General features: G+C 37.2%; 1 protein-coding gene across 13 annotated transcripts in view; it reads left to right on the top strand.

The window, feature by feature from the left end:
- The window catches only part of LOC136825538 (uncharacterized), an 841,925-nt gene that overhangs the window by 753,226 nt on the left and 69,159 nt on the right, over nucleotides 1–19,540 (top strand). For all 13 annotated transcript variants that reach the window (XM_067082124.1, XM_067082125.1, XM_067082129.1 and 10 more), the window contains 7 exons: nucleotides 248–367; nucleotides 1,148–1,307; nucleotides 3,106–3,165; nucleotides 3,607–3,751; nucleotides 4,173–4,378; nucleotides 5,572–5,796; nucleotides 6,115–6,273. In XM_067082124.1, coding sequence (XP_066938225.1) covers nucleotides 1,226–1,307; nucleotides 3,106–3,165; nucleotides 3,607–3,751; nucleotides 4,173–4,378; nucleotides 5,572–5,796; nucleotides 6,115–6,273 — 877 coding nt within the window. In that variant the 5' untranslated portion in view covers nucleotides 248–367; nucleotides 1,148–1,225. The remainder of the gene's footprint in view (nucleotides 1–247; nucleotides 368–1,147; nucleotides 1,308–3,105; nucleotides 3,166–3,606; nucleotides 3,752–4,172; nucleotides 4,379–5,571; nucleotides 5,797–6,114; nucleotides 6,274–19,540) is intronic.

A 19,540-nucleotide genomic window follows, 5' to 3' on the forward strand; every position in this document is an offset into this window, starting at 1 on the left:
ATAAAATGCACATAAAATGCAACTAATATAAAGTATATAATATATATATATATATATATATATATATATATATATATATATATATATATATATATATATATATATATATATATATATATATATATATATATATATATATATATATATATATATATTATATATATATATATATATATATATTATATATATATATATATATATATATATATATATATATATAAAATATTATATAAAAATTTCTCTGCAGTGCCACCTCAAACTGAGAGCTTCACAAACAGAAGTTCATCTAAAGGAGAGTCAGAAGGGAGCTGTTCTGGAATGTTTACTTGATGTAGGAGACGATCCTATTTCCTATAGGTGGCTCAAGGTAAAATGGCTTGATTCTTATTCTTCCTGACATGATCATGAAGAAATTTGAACGTAATTGATTACCACTTCCAGAAAAGTTGGAGGGAGGTTATGTATGCCCAATTGTCTTCTAGATAATCTTAAAATGTTACTGCTGACGGCTTTCACTACATTTGTATAGAGGGGTGGGCTGAAGGTCGAGGAAGGTTGACTTAGATTTTGAAATGATTGCAGATGCATTTCATTGGCGTTGGATAAAACATACACTCTAGGTGTTTTCTAGCTCAGAAGCAGCCTTTGTTTTTTTTTTTTTCTTTTAACAGAGCTCCATGGATTGGTGTTTTTATTTGTTTTAAATGATAGCATGATTAATTTAAATCACAAAGACTCAATTGGACACAATTGCTTTTTATTTTGTCTGTTCCACTACAGAACTATAGTTTTTAAGGGATCATACAGTTAGTAGTAAAACAGAGAAGTTGTGTTATAGCTGACAAAAATGTGCAAGTTACATGGTTTTACTTTACTTTTTAGGAAGACCATAAGTAAATTGAATCTTTCTTGCAAAAAATAAGCATTCGCATCATTTATGTAATACTATGACTAACTCCCCATTGCACCAGTCCACCATATTGTTGCCAGTTTCAGTAATGCTTAGATTTTTTGTAAGGTAGGAGTGTCATCCCCATGCTCAACCAACTCGATAACCCCTGTACAGTTGGAAGTGGCATACAGTAGGTGAGTAAATTATATCACGTCGCGTCTTTTCCACTCATTCAGTTTCATTTTCCCAATACAGAATCAGAAGTGGGTAACTGGTGCTCTTGGATATGCCTACAGAGGCTATCGCCAACTCCTGTTGGCTTTACATCCAGTGATGAAGCATCACGCCGGTACCTATGTGTGCGAGGCGTCTAATGAAGCTGGAGTGCACTCTTCTTATATCAATGTTATTGTAGGTAAGCTCGGAAGCTCATTTTTCAGGTTTTTGCCTTGGAAGATAATGAAAATGGAAGATAATGAAAATGGACAGCTCAAACTGTTCATTTTATAGAGCCACACCCATTACTACATCACAACGAATGTTTCTAGCTAATTTGGCATGTAATACATTTATAATAATTCGATCTCTTAACTAAAATCAGTGTCAGTGTTTTTCGTCATATAATAGAATTTTAATTACTCATTTGGTCAGGTGGTGTTTCATAAACATACACAACTTCAGTTTCGCCATCAGCATTGGCTTTTTGCAAAGAATGACAGTAAGCTGGTAATAGTATCCAGAAGATAATTTATAAATTATGCTTTTGGAGATATGAAAACTATTCCTTCAGAATATGATATAAAAGTTACGAGTATTATGACATGAAAAAATATAGTTATAAAAGTGCCAAAACTGTTGAATATTTGAGATTTGCAGTGCAGGGTAACCAGTCAGTTCTTTTTTGGGCACTTACTGTAATTCTTATTTCCTTTTCCACATTTCAATACAGATTTCCATGAAAGGAGCAGGGGTGTTTTCACATGATTTGTGACTATGAATTGTAAACATTGTCTTCCTCTTTGTGTAAGTAATACTGCACATTAACAAAAAGGTAAAAAAATAAATTGTACAGCGAATGGCATATAGTTATGAGGACTTTACATAAAGAGATCGGCCCTTAAATGTAGACAATATTTGCTTTAAAATGCAGTACATGCCAATATCTTTTCCTCATTTTTAATATTTTTGAGCTGTAGCCCTCCCATGCATCGTAGCCCACAAGGTAAGCGTAGCTTGATGTTTTTAAAGCCTCCAAAGCATATGTATTTATTTTTGCAGTATTTTTTATGTCAGGAAAGTTGAAAAATATAGCTCTTCAATTTACTATTAAAGATCCAATGTTATTTACAGCTTTCCAGTTTCATCTTTTGTGAAAATTTGTTAGTATTTCAGTTTTTCAAATTAATGTCAGTAATGACACTTAGAAAAATCGTATGGAATATGGAATTAAACCCTAAACTATGTCTTGAAAATTAGTGAAAAAATACTAAAACCTTCATATATAAAAAATCTAATAATGTCCTCTACAGTGATTTCCTCAGCCTATCCACGAGATGAAATATGGCAGAAGAAAATTGAGCAGTTATATCATTTGGGAGATTTGAATACTTGAATAAAAACTGTTTAGTCACTTTTAGGCATTACCTGCATACTTTTCCACCTGGACCCAGAACATGGTTTAATAAAAGTGGTATATAACCCAAGGTTGGAAATAAGGATCAACTGTATCTGGTTGCAAAGCTCCGGCTAAAGAAAAGAGTTAACTGATATTGCAGGTACTTCCAGGTTACCCTGAGGCAAAGTACACAATCTGTAAGGCTCTCTTGCTAGGGTACAGCTCCACTCCCTTGTGGTAAGCAGTTTTTTTTTTTTTTTTTTTTTTTTTTTTTTTTTTTTTTTTTTTCAAAAGAAAATACGCACTTTTAGACTCATCAGGTAGTCAGGAAGAAGTTAAAAAATTATCCATGTAAAAGCTCAATGGCCCCATTAGCTGTCTTATGGTCATTCATTTGGAAGATGGATAACAATAGCCAATTGATCCTCCTGCCGCAACCAAATTGCATCCACGCCATGAGCAATATGGTCACTGGAGCCATTCATTTAGCATCCAGGCTACCTGGCATGTAAGGATTAACGGGGAAAATGCAACAGAAAGTTTCCAAAAATTCATATTTACCTAAACAGTAACTGTTGTAAATATTTTTGTCTTTCAGAAAGTCCAGATTCTTTAATGCCTGAAGAGGTAGAAGCACCCCATACAGATGCAATCCTGAGTAAGTCATTTATGTCTGGTCTGCCTTTGATATATAGACTTAATTTGCTAATTTATCATCAGTCATATATTGTTGTTCATTTCTTTCCGGTTCTCTCTCCCATTTTCTGCTGCTGGGCATTTTATTATGCAGCAACATGCTTTGTATTTTAAGAGCTTTTAGGCATGTTGCTAATGAATATATACAATATAATATTTACAATACTGGAATAATGATGATAATTTAAATGAAAATAAAATTCACAATAATTAGTAATAGGAGCAGAGCTGGCTTTCGAAAGATCAAAGTGGTTAGTAAAGTTATTGCGGGTGTCTTTTTTGGCTCATTAAATAATAATAATAATAATAATAATAATAATAATAATAATAATAATAATAATAATAATAATAATAATAATAATAATAATCGTGGGTATCAGCATTGACTCAATTCTTACTACAGGTGACTTTGCTACCTCCTTCAGTGATGTCCTTGCTGAAGGGAACTGTGAATGCGATGTTCTCTTCTTGGTACATGCCACTGGCGATGCTCCAGAGGAGACGTTTGCTGCTCAAGCAAACTTGGTTCACACGATTGCAGACAGCATGTAAGTGTAATCCGTGTATGAGGAATGCAAATTATTTGTGAAGCCGGAACTTTATCTTATCGAGAGTTTCCCCGGTTTCTGGTTTTCTTTTAATTTGAATTTATTCTAAATTATTTTTAATGAAAATGGAATGTATATACATAGTATATGTTTCGTAGGTCTCCTGATAATTTTCAAGTGTAGAGTATGATAGAAATTTTAGTCAGTAGGACGTCTTTTTTTTCCACACCCCATTGACATTTTCAGGTTTATGCTTGGATTGTGGAATCCTGATCATTTAATTTTGAAGCTGTATGAAATGTACCCTAGACACTCACAGTAAAAGCATGACATGTGCTTCAGTTATATATTTGGAAATCATGATATGCCCACCAGTTGTTTATCCCATTACAAATTATATTTACGACATCCAATATTCCAGAGTTTCCAGCAGCGTACGAGTAAGTTTGATGACATACTCAGACTCTGTCGAAACCAAGCTCCCATTCGGAAAGGGCACCAACAGATGTGAACTGAGGAAAGCCTTCCAAAATCTTACTCATCCTCAGTGGTCTACACGAATTCAGCCAGTGTTGCGTGACACTTTCAAAAGACTGAAGAAGAACAAGAATCCCTGCAAAATTGTGTGTGAGTTGCAATAGTTTAAATATATCTTGCTTGTCACGTTATAACTCGTGGTCTGTGTTAACTTTTTAACATTAATGATGATTTTTCGTCTCGATTTCTTTGAGTGAATGTACGAAAGTAGGAACATTACTTTTTTTCTGCGAAAGTTTTGACCTTTTTACTGTAGTTAACTGTCCCACCAAGCATTTTTATGTTTATTTGTGATATTTTTGGAGGTTTGCAAAACAACTTTTGCACGAATAATGGCTTGCATACATTACTTCTTATGTTTCAGAACATAAGTCTAAAAATATCATATAGAATTACTTTTCACCATATGAACTGTATGAAAACTACTCTTATTGGCCATAGAAACATCAGTAGAATAGCCTTTGTAATTCTTGAAGTATCAATAGATTTGTGGGTGAATATCCTAATACAATATACTGTACATACGAGTTTTTTTGTTTTGTTTTGTTTTGTTTTGTTTTGTTTAAAGTGCTGTTTCATACATTACTTAAAGAAAGCATGTGTTTTTAGAATTAGCCTTTTTATTTATACATTCAGCAGGCAACAGTCGGGACGTTTCTAGAAGGTTTTTTTTTTTTCAGAAAGGACAATCCATGCAATACCTGTACCATCACAAACTTTTTTTTTTTTTTTTTTAATAATTCATGGCCGCTACTCACTCCTGTGGCTCATCTGCCTCGTTGTTGCCAACTACTATTCGCACCATACCTTGTAAAGTTTCTCACAAGGTTTATTGGTTTTTCAAGGCAGATCACAAAGTGGGGCCTCACAAGAATGTGCCTTGTAGAAGACAGTGTAAACGGTGGCAAAGACTTTATGTCCTCCCTTGAGTGCGCAGCCGCATTGCCTTTGCCTTCTGCTTTTCAGTCATTCCCTCTGTTCTTTCGTCACTTTGCCTTGTTCCATTTTCAATTCTCAGTTAAAGCCAAATCATTTGAGCAAGCCCCATGAGAGTCTATCAGCGGGCCTCACCAGTGACAATAAACTACTTTATCTTGATAATAATGATAATTAGGAAAATAGAGGTTGACATCGAGACACAATGAGACTCATGAACCAGCTGAGTGGGTAATGAGTGATAATCCAAAAATTCCCCATTTGTATTGGCTTGAGGATTGCCATGTGTGTATAAACTCCCAGGTTAAATTTGACTCGTCTTTTGAACTCTCGTTTATACTTTGCAGTCTTGCCTATCTTTGGATCACTTGGTATGGAAGGTGCTGATGCAGTCGAAGCCAAACTTCTGAAGAAAATTGGAGTAAAATTATTCATCCTTGAGGTCACAAACGAACCTATCGAAGGAGTCAGTGGAATGGCTTCCAAGCGAGGAGATGGACTCCCGTATCATTGGCACATACGTTTGGATGTATGGCCTACGATTGTTATGTATATGAAATACTTGTCAGAAGGTGAGTATGTTAAGATTGACCCATGGGTAAATATTTCTGCCAAAGTTCCTGAATATGTTTTTGCTCTCATCTCCTTTCAAAACACGCATTTTATACGGAACTACTATCAGCGGATCTTTTCCCTATAACTGTATATTATGCATAAAGAACTCGTTTAACATCTAACTGCATGAAGTTATGAAATAAAATGTTAATGATGATGATGGTACGTGTAATATGCAGTGCTGTAGCTTTATACAGTAATGTAATGCAGGACAGTGTCAATATCCCTAATAATTATATTTTCATCTGATTATTACATGTTTATGTTATCATCAGAGTTGGTTGCGTGTTTGCCGGAGAAGAATGATATTCCAGGAAAATGTGTAAGTATTGATCAAGAATGCACCTCTGATGATATGTGTGACGGAGTAGGATATGGCTGCATAGATGGTCGGTGCCAACCTCTTGAATGTAATGTGAACCCACAGAATCCAGGTTAGACACTTGCCATTTCTTTTACTTGGCTCATTTTTCATGTTAGTGAATATAGTATGAGCAAATGAAATCCAGCATAACGGTCAAAATATTTACCAAGAAGAAAGTAAGATTTAAGAAAAAGCTTTGTATGATAATTGATATCTAATTGGTAAGGTGATAAGCTATTTTGTTGTTAAAAGAAATGCTTATAGTTAAAAGATATTGTAGTTGTGAGTACTGAGGTTTTGTGACCTAGACTGGATATTTAAGCAGTACTGTGCATGTGTACCATCACGGAAAAAAGTTCTGATAACTATTTCAGAATCTTCGGAACAAGCACTTGATATACTGTAAATACAGCACTAACTGGCAACTCAAGCCGATGTCGTGCACCACACGAGCGAGATGCGAGTACCAATAACTGATATTCAGGATAATATCCAGAATTATTCTTTTCCATATTTTTACTGTATGTATTCTAGCCAAACAGAGAAAATAATATGGTTCCAGATTTATAAAACAGATATGTTAATAAAGCCTCGCAATATAAAATGATATAACTAAGATAGGGAGATGCAGTACCTTTTCATGAGGTATAAATGTTTTTTCTATTTCTTTGCACTCTTCTTTGTAAAATTACAATTATAGCTGACATACTATCATAAAAGATAAGGACTAAAACCAACGGCAATCTCTGGGTATATTTATGAGCAAATAAATAAAAAGATGTCATAGGTTAGAGAGGGCCAATACATTCCCCCATCAAGTCTCAAGGCATTTAAGAAGTGCGAAAGAAACGAGCAGGATAAGGTTACTGCTGATTTATTGAGGACACAGGCGGTTTATATAGCGGCGGACTGACGTCACGCCGAGAAATACAATGAGAACTAGGGTGACCTGAGGTCAATAACATTTGACAATAAATACAATGAACAAATACACTTTGAGTTACACAAATGGATAACTAAATTGAATACGTTCTGATACCTGAGAAAGAGAAACTCATAACATACAAGTTGGTGACAGGTAAATATTTACATAAATCAAATTAAATGATTGGGTATGACTGGATCTGCATGACCCGTTATCCTAGGAGCGGCGATCCTAGGAGAGGCAAAGAAAACAGGTCGCCACCACAGAAAACCCGCTTATCGGGGACTTTACAGGCACACTTGATCCCCCTCTGTGTTACCATAAATCATTTATGGAGCATTGAAGTGATATGAAAATCTTTCCCAATAAATTCAACCAAATCATATGGCGCATAATATTAATACTCATATGAGTTAGCCCGTCCATCACTCAGGAACTATTAAAGATCCTCATATGATCTGGCACGTCCATTAAGGGTTAAGTATCTGATGGTGCAAGAATGTTCTGCTGTCGGCGATAGGTGACGTTGCTGTCTTGCTGACCACCTGTCTCCCCTTTTGGTGAAGGCGTGTACCAACAGTTGGTGGTCCATCTGCACCATGAATTGATCGTCCTTCTAGCATATGTTGGAATGGCGAATGGCTCTGTGGACTGCCAGTAACTCTTGGTTGAACGTGGCGCACTTTTATTCTGCTGGCGATAACGTCTTGCCAAATAATGTCAACAGGTGACGACCATTGTCTGTGTCTTGTTTTAGTACTGAGCCCATTGCAGTGCTATAGGAATCCATTTTTAGGGTGAGGGAACTGCCAGGTACAAGAAAGATTAGTGTGGCAGCAGAGGTGATTGCGTTTTTAGCTAGTGTGAAGGCTTTATATTGTTTTTCATACCAATATAATTTTTTAGGTTGTCCTTTTAAACACTCATGTATTGGGGCCATTATTTCAGCAAGGTTAGGTATGAAACGGTGGTAATAGTTAATCATTCCTGTGTATTTGTGGACTGCTTTCATTGTTGTTGGTTTTGGGAAGTTGGTAATCGCTTGGACCTTTTTTGGGAGGGGCTTGATACTGTCGGGGCTTATTTGGTGGATAGGAATTCCACTATTGGTTTTACCCATTCATATTTGTCTTTTCAGACTATTAGTCCATTTTCTTTAAGTATTTGCAGGACCCTCCTGACGTCTCTCATGTGTCATTTGATGTTGGGGCTGAATATCAGTAAATCGTTGATATAAATGATGCAGAAGGGTAGGTTGGCAAGGATTTCGTCCATCAGACATTGGAAGGTCGCACCTGAGTTCCAAAGGCCGAAGCAGCTGCAGATGAAGGTGTACGTGCTGAAGGGGGTGATAATGACCATTTTTTTCTGTGTCCTCCTTTGCGACTGGGACTTGGAAGTATCCCTTCAACAGGTCAATCGTCATGAATATTTGGCACCCCCCATCTGGTTGGTTATGTTGGTGATGTTCAGCAGTGGGTACCTGTCAGGTACTGTCTTGATGTTGAGTCTCCGGTAGTCACAGCAAGGTCATGTACCATCAGGTTTTGGTACCATGTATAGGGGAGATGCCCAGGGGCTGGAGGCTCTTTTGGCACATTCCTGCCCATTCCATGCTTGGGAAGGCTTGTTTGGAATGGGCGAGTTTTTCTGGGGCCAAACATCTAAAACTGGCATGTGCTGGGGGACCTTTGGTGACTATGTGGTGCTGGAAGAGGTGCTTTGCGGGTTTGGTTAGGTTGTGTGGCAGGTCGTCCTTAAATACTGTACCTCCGGGAATTCCTGTAGAAGGCAACTTATCTCTGGTGCTGGAGTCAGTGTGAGTGGGGCTACAGGGATAGGTTGTGTGATCAGCTGCTGTTTCATTATGTCTACCAGCATGTCATGGGCTTTTAGGAAGTCTGCTCCTAAAAGTGCGATTGTTGCGTCTACTGTGGCGAACGTCCAGTTGCACTTTTTCCCGCCGATCAACACTTTCATGGTCCTTTTTCCGTATATTTTAAGTGAGGGTCCACTGGCAGTGGATGCCTGTAGGGTGCTGGAGGTTGGATTGAGGCGTTTGTGTGGATTGGCTGGCACAAATGATTTGAATGTACTAGTATTGACCAGGAACTCCGTATTTGATGTTTCATCTACAATGAAAAAAACAAGTTGAGTCTTTTTACCTGTACCTGGAAGAAAGACAGTGGAAAGCAGGTGCGGTGTCTCTTATAAGGCAACCAGTCTGACCACTGCTGACGTTTATTTTGTTGGGTTGCTGCTGTGACCCTTTTGCATGTTTTTTGAGATGTGGTAATCATTTTCACATTTTCAGGCTTCTCTCTCAAACCTACAGTGGTAGAAACAAATGCCCTTGGGACATTCTTCTGTTTTGGGTTTATATTTTTGTTTATTTTCTTCTGTTTTGGGATTGAATTTTGCTCTCTTTCTCCATCTGGAGCTGTGGGAGTGGTGTATGGGGGCAGCTGGCCCTCTGGATTGCTGTGTCTCTACTGTCAGTTGTGTAGGCTCCATTGACTTGTGAGCCAGGCAGACAGTGTTGACTGTCTTCAGGAACTCGTTGAGGTCCATGGTTGATATGTTGGGGATGGCCACAACTGTTTGGCGGGGTAATTAGGACCTCTCTCACAAGTTCCAACGTAGTTTCTGGGTGGCCGTCTGTGGCAGGGTCATAATTAGCCGCCATAGTTGCTTGTAGACATGCAACGACCACTGGTCTCCTATTGCTGCCCCTGCATTGTCTAGGAATTTCTTAGCTCTAAGGGCAGGTGGCATTCTGAAGGATGACCTTAGTTTGGCCTGCAAGTTTTCTGGCAGGAACTCGAGGACAAAGTCGGCTCTGCAGGATGAACAGATCTTAGACCTGAAGATGGTATCTGCTCAGAAGAACCAGGTCTCTGGATTGTGGGTTGTGAAGGGTGGTAGGCAGATGTTGCTGCTGCAGTGTTGTTGCTGGGTGGGCTAGTGCTGGCAGTGGCTGCGCCAGTCATCTTTGGGGTCACCAGTATAATGAGGAGGTGAGTAAGAAGCAGAATCAAGGTGTATTCTAATTTATTGATACAAAATCTCTGACAGGTCAAAAACTCTTTCAAGTAGAAAAGTAAAATTTGATATTAGAATAAAATGCAGGGACATCTATATACAGTCAGATCTGTTTTCTCACACCTGAAGAATGGTTAACAATTCTGTATACAAATTAGGAAGAGGTTTCAACTACATATGGTTAGAGAGCTTGCAATGCCTTACATACATTAGTAATTACAGTTCTGACAAGGACATAAAATATCTTCTGAAAAATGCATAAAAGATCGCTTGAATCAAGAGTGCTGGATCTGTGTTTCCTAAGAGTCTCGGTGAGTCATGTAGATTTTTGTTTTGGAACAAGAATGGCCTGAGGGTCCCAACAACAGCTCTGGACCTCACAGTACTTTACAACAAAAGGCATATGACAGTGTTCAGCAAGCGGTATCTGGCAGGTGGCACAGGCACGCAGAGACCCTACCATTCAGTGCACTATCAAATTTAAAATTTCAATTCAGTTCATACTGACATCTTACTTTGTCATATAGATGAGAATGGAGATCATTAGTCCGATTCGTAAACAATTGTTCCTGTCTTTACACTGGACGTTTTCACTGTGGGCATGTTAGGCAAATGCACTGGTAATTTTTGTTAAGTTTCCTATGTCAACTATGTAACTAGTCTCTTAAGTAGTTAAGAAGCAGTTGAAAGGAAAACACAAATACTATTTCCCTAGGAGGAAATCACTCATTCTACAAGCATAATAATACAACTCAGGGAAGATTAAATTATTATAAAATTAAATCAAACTGTTTTTGTGATCGTGTTTACACACTAAATGAACTAGTCAGGTATTCAAATAGCCACTTTGCAAATATTACTGCAAAGGACCTAAAGACAGCTGCCTTTCTTATGAGGAAAGAGATTCAAAGAAATTACAATTAAAGGAAAGATCTGTTCTTTTTTAGAAAGGAGAGAAACCATTAACAAAATAAAAGGTTAGTGCCTAAAAAAATGAAAAGTTCTCAAAACATAAGACCATATCTGTGGATCCTGTTTATGTAAGTCCTTTACTGGCCATGGATCTTATCAAATTTATAGAAGTCTCGGCGGTTTTACGGGAAGGTCTAGGAGATGCAAGTTCTGGTTCTTGTTCTGTGCCCAGTGGCTTAGTGAACTCGTCTAACCCTTCTTTGCTGCTAAACTGAGCAACAGTCATCATACAAATTAGGATTATTCAGTTCAGAACCCAATTCTAATTGAATGAGATGATTAACATTAACTGCAGCTTCACTACCATCAGGTTTGACACTGAAAACTGCACGTGACTCCATCCTCATTAGGAAAGGTCTCTATAACTTTGAATAAAGGCCAATAAGACTTTATTGGAAGTTTCAGCAAGGCTGTCTTACCTTTCTCCCACGCCCTTTTTTTTTACAGTAAGATGCTCTGTCTTTCTCTTTAAGATCCAACAAATATTATCTGATCTGCGTATCTTTAAATTCATCTAGCAATGTATCTTTAAATTCTACAGTTTACCATAAAACATTGGAATAATTATCCTCTTCAGAATGTTCCCATTCGAGTACCTGTTCAGAATCACAGAACAAAAGAGAAGTATTGGGTCTATTGACCAAATTATGATTAGGACTGATAACATCTGTTTCATTTTTACTAGACCTATAGATTAAAGGTCTATTATTATTCATAATATTCTGATTATCTTATAAAATGTAACAAATTCAGATAAGGAAGGGCTATTTCTACCTAAGGTTTTAAGTAGACAGTTCATAACTATTTTAATTAAGTTTACCAGGTAGCCACATATCAAACCGCATAAATAGGAATTGTACAATATGCAGTACACGCTATAAGAAACCTTTCCTGAAATTTGGGAGGAGTGATTAATTGCTCAGTTATGGCTTCTGCTGTTACAAAAACCTAGCATTGTCAGAAAAGACAACAGAAGGAACTCCATAACAGTTAACGAACATAACAAATGCTAAAATGAACTCAGCAGTAGACATGGCTTTGACTGCTCCCAGATGAATAGCACTTGTATTAAAACAAGAGAATGCAAGTACATACATCTTCACCTTTTCCCCATTTCTATCCTTAAGCCATATCTGGCCTGTTTAATATATGCCATATGTGCAAATACACACTCAGATTTACTCTGGCAACAGGGAGAGAATCAAGAGAAGGATACGCCGCATTATATTCTTGCAATTAATAGTCTTGTAAAAGAGATGATACTGCATGATGAGCTTTTAAAATCCAGTTGCCATTCATTCTCAAAAAGTTGAGAGTGGACTGGATGGCCTGTATGCATTCTTACAGTGTGGAAAATAACTATGTTTAGTCAAGTGACGATATTTAGGCACCAGCATAGGGTTTACCACATGATATTTTAAATTGACATTCTTGCTAATTTTACCTTTGGGACAAATTATTCCCTTCTTATCTAAAAAGAAATTCAATTGGCCTGTTAAATGAGGCATTTCAGGTGCAGAATTAGGATTTTTAAGATAATTGAGTTGAATAGGAAAGGCTTCTTCTTGAATTATTTTCTTAAAATGATTAGTGGGTGCCTCTAGAGGGTCAGCATGACTTTTCGTAAATCTAAATAGAGCAGTCAGTACAGCAACCATCATCCCCATTAGCCTGGTAAACTTAAATAATTAATATTTACAAGAGGATCAGCCTCTGCAGGACCTTAAATAGGAGTGACCAGTTCAGTCTTGATAGCTGACTTTGGCCATTCCTCGGAGGGCAACATCAACCCAGTGGTTTATGCATCCAACTATCGAACTTTTCAATAATTATCTTGGAAGAGCAATGTTTAGGAAGCATATCATCTCGATTCTGAAGCAACGGAATGTTAGCTAGATACCTCTACAAACTGAATGATAATTATTTCTAACAAATTAGAAATTTCTCTATGTTTGTTGTTTACCTGTTGAGAGGTTGCTCTAGGAAGGCTAAAGCTTCAGCATTAATAGAACCCCATTCCCTTGGAGGCAGACCACCTGACTGCATTACTTCCTTGATCTCCCCAACCATCGAAAAAAAATGTGAATATTAGAAGATAAGATCAAACTGTCAACATGGAAATTGTTTTTAATTCAAGAAACTACTTTAACTCGAAAACTGACATGTAAATAGCACTGCACCATAAAATTGTACAATAAATGGAAAACTTTCACAGATCCAAAAATGATTATATTATTATATCTATATGCCACATATTTACCATTAACTTTTCTAAATAAGCAAATTTTGTTTTCATCTTTCTCAGAAGACCTTATTTGCAGAAAGGCTTTCAAAATGTCTGCTGGAACCTTGTAATAGGTAGTTCTAAAATATAACAACAAAGAGAGAAGGAATTCATTTGGTCAGTACCAGGAAAGGCAGCTTCATTTAATGAAGGAACCTTTCCGAGTTTAAGTGAGCAATTTAATACAGGTCTTTAATTTTAATCGCTGGCTAATAAGGTAGCCAAATTTGGCCAGGAGCTCTTTGCACCACTGACTTTATATTTTACCAAGAGTTACTTGTTGGTCGAATACCTCCTCTTCATCTGCAGCCAAGCCTTTTTCTTAATGGCTTTACACTTTCTGACACAGCTAACATTTTTTTTTTTAGGCTGGATGGCACTTGCATAATGATAACCTTCTTGCAGGGTAATTTGACACGATAATGTCCGATCCTATAAAAGATGGATTTTTCTTTTTTTTTTCCTATTTCCTCTTCTTCAAAAGAAAGGCTGTCTTCCTCCTGTATTCCAATAGGCTCCAGTATATAAAAAGAGTGTAACCCATACTCAACATTGGCATGGAAATATTTCCTGAACATGATCAAACTGGAATCCTCTTGGATACATAAAAAAATTTGATAAGGCATTCTTGTTTTCCCAGACTTTTAGGAGTAGAGTGTTGAAGCTTTACAATTTTATTCATGAATTCTATTTTACTATCTATAATACAATTACTTATAGTTACCTTCTCCTCGAAGTGCAGGAGGTTTTACAAATTTCTCACAAAACCTGTTCTCCTTAGTATTAACTAAAGCATTATCGTCGCTCACATAAGAATTTTTGACGTCAGACCTTTTGATCCGTGGTTCAGATTTATATGGCACTCTCCAAAAACTAGGCTCCTGATTGGAAAGTACAAAATTCACAGCAAAAACAAAAGGAATACATCCTTTAGCTAATTTGAAATCCTTAGTCCAGGATTGACCAAACATGTTAGTATGCTCTTAACTGCCTGCTCGAAATATTGCTTAAGATCCCAACTACTTTGATTGTTTGTTTCTCTTCACTAGGAAAATTTTGAAACACTTTAAATACTTCAGTCTTCAGGTTATTCACTATGAAATACAAAAAAAAGGAAATAAATGAACATTTTAAAATTTGCCATAGCAAAATACAGGCAATAATTTTTTCGACCACAAAGTATCTTAAGGTCAGCAGTATAATTATACCTTTTATATGTTTCCTGGTGCAGGTAGATTTTAGGTCTCGAAATTCATTACTTTACTCTACAATGACCTTGTAAGATAACCAGGAGCATATAAAACAGAAAACAAAAGGAGTTATACTGGAGCTTAGGGCTCTTTCTCAAAGGGAAGATGTGTGAAACACGTGGGGACAAAAATAGGTATATTTACATAACAGACAAGATCAAAGGTAAATGAATTAAATCAAAGTTAAGTTGCTGCTGCAGTTGAAAGTCCTCCCAAAGGGTGGGGGGTGAGGGGAGGAAAAGCTTGTGAATGCCAGGAATGCGGACCAAGGAGAATTCTGCTACAATCGTCCTTCTGAAACAATATGGGACACAGGTCTTGATCTAAGGCTGGAATTGGGGAATGCTTTCTCCTCGAGGGTGTGCTGAGGGCGCCAAGTACAACCTCGAGGCTTGACTAGTGACTTGAGTAAGGGGGCAGTGAACACGTGGGCCGGGATTGAACCAAGAAATTCAGGGGACAGGCAAGACACGGGCCCAGAAGTCTAATGAATGCACAAGGGCGAAAGTAACGTGACTAAGCAACTCTTTCATGGTACTTTACCGTCCCACAGGATTGTCTAGCGCTGATGTTGACATCGAGGCTTCACTCCAGCCCTTCCCAAAGGCGTCAGCAAGGGGTCCACGTGTGTGTGTAGACAAAGGCCGCCCACCAAAGACATACTCGTGGGTCGTAGATCGGTGGAGTGATGGAGGGGCGCCCTTGTGATGATAAAGGGCTGCAGTTGAAGTTACGCTCGCTCTGGGATTGCACTTCACCACTTCCAAAGGATCTGGCCACGTGATTGGATTACAAAGCAAGGGGCAGTGGTCCATGGCGGCGAAGAAGGCGGTGGGGAGATGTCTTAACTTGTGACCTCCTACATTCAGGTCCGAGCTGTGTGTGAGACCGATCGCAGGGCGTCATGGCCTTTTATTACTTCTGCTTGGGCGTAGGGGGCCCGATGCATTGACCCCAGGTCGTGGCTCCTGTACCAAAGAAAGAGAGCCCAGCAAGTTGCTGCCCTAAATAGACAGAGGCCTACCTATCAGCCAAGCAAAAGCAGAAGGGAGGGTGTTTTATTAGCTTATTTTGGCGCTAATCTTTACACACCGTTTTAGTTTTCTGTAAAAGAAAACTATTGAGATGGCTTTGTCTGTCCACCCTCACTTTTTCTGTTCGCCCTCAGATCTTAAAAATTACTAGGGCTACAAATTGGTATGTTGGTCATCCACCCTCCAATCATCTAACATACCAAACTGCAGTCTTCTAGCATCAGTAGTTTTTATTTAATTCAAGGTTAAAGTTAGCCATGATCGTGCGTCTGGCAACGCTATAGAACATGCCACCACTGGGCCGTGGCTGAAAATTTCATGGTCCGCGGCTCATGCAGCATCATATGCTGTACAGAAAGCTTGATTGCGCCGAAACTTCGGCGCATATTTTACTTGTTTTCTTGCAGCCAGACATCCCAAATGAAGTTACAACTTTTGACATAGGAATTCCAAAACAACGAACTTTTCCTTTTCTATTCTTACTTTATTGATAATACTGAACCGAGTACCAGTATCTAACAGAAAATTGAAGCAATCAGAATTTTTATCACGACTTACCAGTAAAGATACCAAGGTAGTAAATCACTGAATCCAGTTTGGCAATTTAGCATTTCTTAAAGTAGCTGCCTCTAAAGTTGTAAGGCACTTTGCTCCATTATGTTAAGATTTTCCTCTGTTGAAACATTGTACAGTGATTTAGTCTTATTGCCCGGGCATTCTGATAACATATGCTTATCATTCAAACACCTAGAGGATAATTTTAAGGTATTAGCCTTAGCTTTCCTAAAATTAAGAGTCCCATAAATCAGACATTTAGATGAAATATGACCATCCTTTAAACAGGAAAAAACAAAATTGGTTTTGCATTTTAAACTGTTTACTAGCGGTTTCTAAGGAGTTTTTCATTGATATACTCTTACTCTTAATTTTATCATAGCTGTGGCGGTAGCATACTCTATTTTATTTTGGGCACCTGTGGATTCTTTGTATCCTAAACTTAACCTGGCCAGTATGCCATAATGTTCATCACCCATTTGACTGAAACTGGGATATTTTTCCCAGCTTCCTTTGATAGTGACTTGGCAATAGATGATAAACAATTTTACTGAGTAACAATACTGCATCCTAGTTATCTGCTTCTAGATCTATTCCAAGTCCTTTCAGATCACTGATTTTATTATTCACTAACGTAATCAAGGATTCAACTTCTTTCAGCAGGAAGCTCAAGTAACTTATCTAAAGTCTTATCAGTTATGTTACCCCTATCCAAAACATTAAAATCCTACCGTTGAAATGCCAGATTATGATCCTTATCTGAGACTGGGTTATTCTCCAGTAAAGCTTCATCTTGCAAATATCCCTTTAAATATATCAGTTTTTAGGTATTGAATTGGTTAGACATAGTATAAAATTAAAATATGCAGAGTGGGTGTCTTATATTATTTTTAAAAGGCTAGATTTGAATAGGTGGTAAAGGAAGATTAACTATTTTATCAGAAGATAAGGGAGGCTCTAACCTAAGTTGGGCCAACTTCCGGTAGTAAACTGTTATTCTTTGGATGAAGAAATGACTTTACCTGTATGATCCATAGATATTGTTTCGCCTTCCTTCACATATTAGAATTATTAAAACTATTTCTAACAACTAAATTGCTCTCAGTACTCTTAAGTAATCCTTCAGTTATCTGGATTAATAGCCAAGGCCTAATCGGATAATGACAAAATACGGATAACGGTAGGTGAAACAATGTAGCCTACTGGTGTGCAAGGGCAACTTCATGCCCTTCCTCACCTAACATTGTCAGTGCTGCTGAACCGTAAACATCAAATATGTTTATAAATAAAAACTGTTGCACTTTAAACTGAAAACTTTATGCAAAAAGCAATTATTTACCTTATTTTCCTATAGCTGTAACGAAATAATTTCCACAAATACAATTAAAAACAAAAAAAGTAGCCCCCTTCTTTTTCTCTCATACGCGACATGTAGGCTACAGTAGTTCGGTAGGCTTCACAATTTTTTTCATTTTCCCTAAGCACTGTATAATGCATTCTATTGTTCACAAAAAAGTAAACCCTTTTTTCTCTTTTATGCAACACAATAGTTTACTCAAACAATTTTATCATATTCCCCAAAATAAATCATACACAAAAAAGAAAGTAAAACCCTTCTTTTTCTCTCGCAACGCTTAACTCGGTAGGCCTTACAACGTTTTCCATTTTCCCAAAGCACTGTAAAATACATCGTATTGTTCACAAAAAAAGTAAACCCCTCTCTTATGCAATACAGTATGATAGTTTACATAGACAATTTTGATCATACATATTCCCAAAATGCATCGTAAACAAAAATAAAAAGTAGAGCCCTTTTTTCTCTTGTATGCGATACAGTACGATAGTTTACTCAAAAAATGTTATCATTCACAAAATACATCATACAGAAAAAAAAGTAAACCCCCTGTTCTCTCGTATGCGACACATTGTACGGTAGGCTACACAATGTTTTCCATATACCCAAACATTAAAATACATTGTACTGTACACACAAAAAAATTAAAGCTTTGTTTTCTTCTTGTACTACACAAGACAATAGTTTACACAAACAAGTTTTATCATTTTTAACCATATATATTGTACACAGAAAAGTAAATCCGTTTGTCTCGTATGCAACACGCAATACGGTTAGTTTACAAAAACAGTATTTATCGTTTTTCCCAAAATGCATCATACACAAAAATGACAGTTCCAAACACCATAAAAATACTGTTTACTCTGTCACTGACCTGTGTGCACTGCAGTCTGCAGCAGCTCTTTGCGCTTACGATGGCCGGACATAATTTTCATAAACTTGCAAAAAGGTTTAAAAGTCCTCCTCCACATCCTCCCAACATCTCTGTGTGTTCGTGTGAGTGTTTCTTAGTGCAGTACTGGAATGGAATATGTGAATTAGGCATAAAGCCAAGGACTGGGACCCATAAGGTCATTCAGCGCTATGATGAGAATGAATGAAAATGGAGATGATATAAATAATGAGTTTATAATAGACATTCTAAAAGTCAATGTTAAAAAGGGAAAATCGAAGATAAAAAGACATCTATATAAAATTATAAGATATTTGCATAAGAACCACAAGCCTTTAAAAAAAACTCAAAACAGGGCCAACATCAATGTTGTCTCCTAAAATTTCAGTCATGGTTTTACCATCTACTGTAGGTGGTAAATCCGCCTCTCGTCAGCATACCAGATGCATTGGACTGTATCAAGTGTTGCCCCCTTTTTTTTTGCTTGGGTTGATTTACTGTGCAGTATTTCATTACAACTTTAGTTGACTCTAAGTATGATTAGCACCTATCATAAAATGAGAATATTTTATCGCAGTTGATATTTCATCTCCGATCACCGTAAAGTATTCAAAATGAAAATTTGCAAATGTAGGCAAGACATTGTGCTGTATATAACTGGAGCCTTGGTACATACCACCAGCCAGTGAATGTGTGCTCGTATGTAGGTACCCTACCCACATACAATTGTGATTATCTTTTGGTTTGTAGAATAAATGATAGAAGACAGTAAAAATATAAATGGGAATAATGTAAATTTATACAAAAAAAAAATGAGCTTGTGTCTTGCTCTCTCTCTCTCTCTCTCTCTCTCTCTCTCTCTCTCTCTCTCTCTCTCTCTCTCTCTCTCTCTCTCTGTATGCCGTATCTCTTCTTTGTTTTTTTCTGCGTTACAGCACAGTACTGTACATATTCTTTAATAAATGTGGAAAAATCAATCATAACACGAAACCAAAGAATTTCACCAATGCACCGATTTTATATAGGCTA

Source organism: Macrobrachium rosenbergii, chromosome 37 (genome assembly GCF_040412425.1).
Source record: "Macrobrachium rosenbergii isolate ZJJX-2024 chromosome 37, ASM4041242v1, whole genome shotgun sequence".
NCBI classification, from domain to species: Eukaryota; Metazoa; Arthropoda; class Malacostraca; order Decapoda; family Palaemonidae; genus Macrobrachium; species Macrobrachium rosenbergii.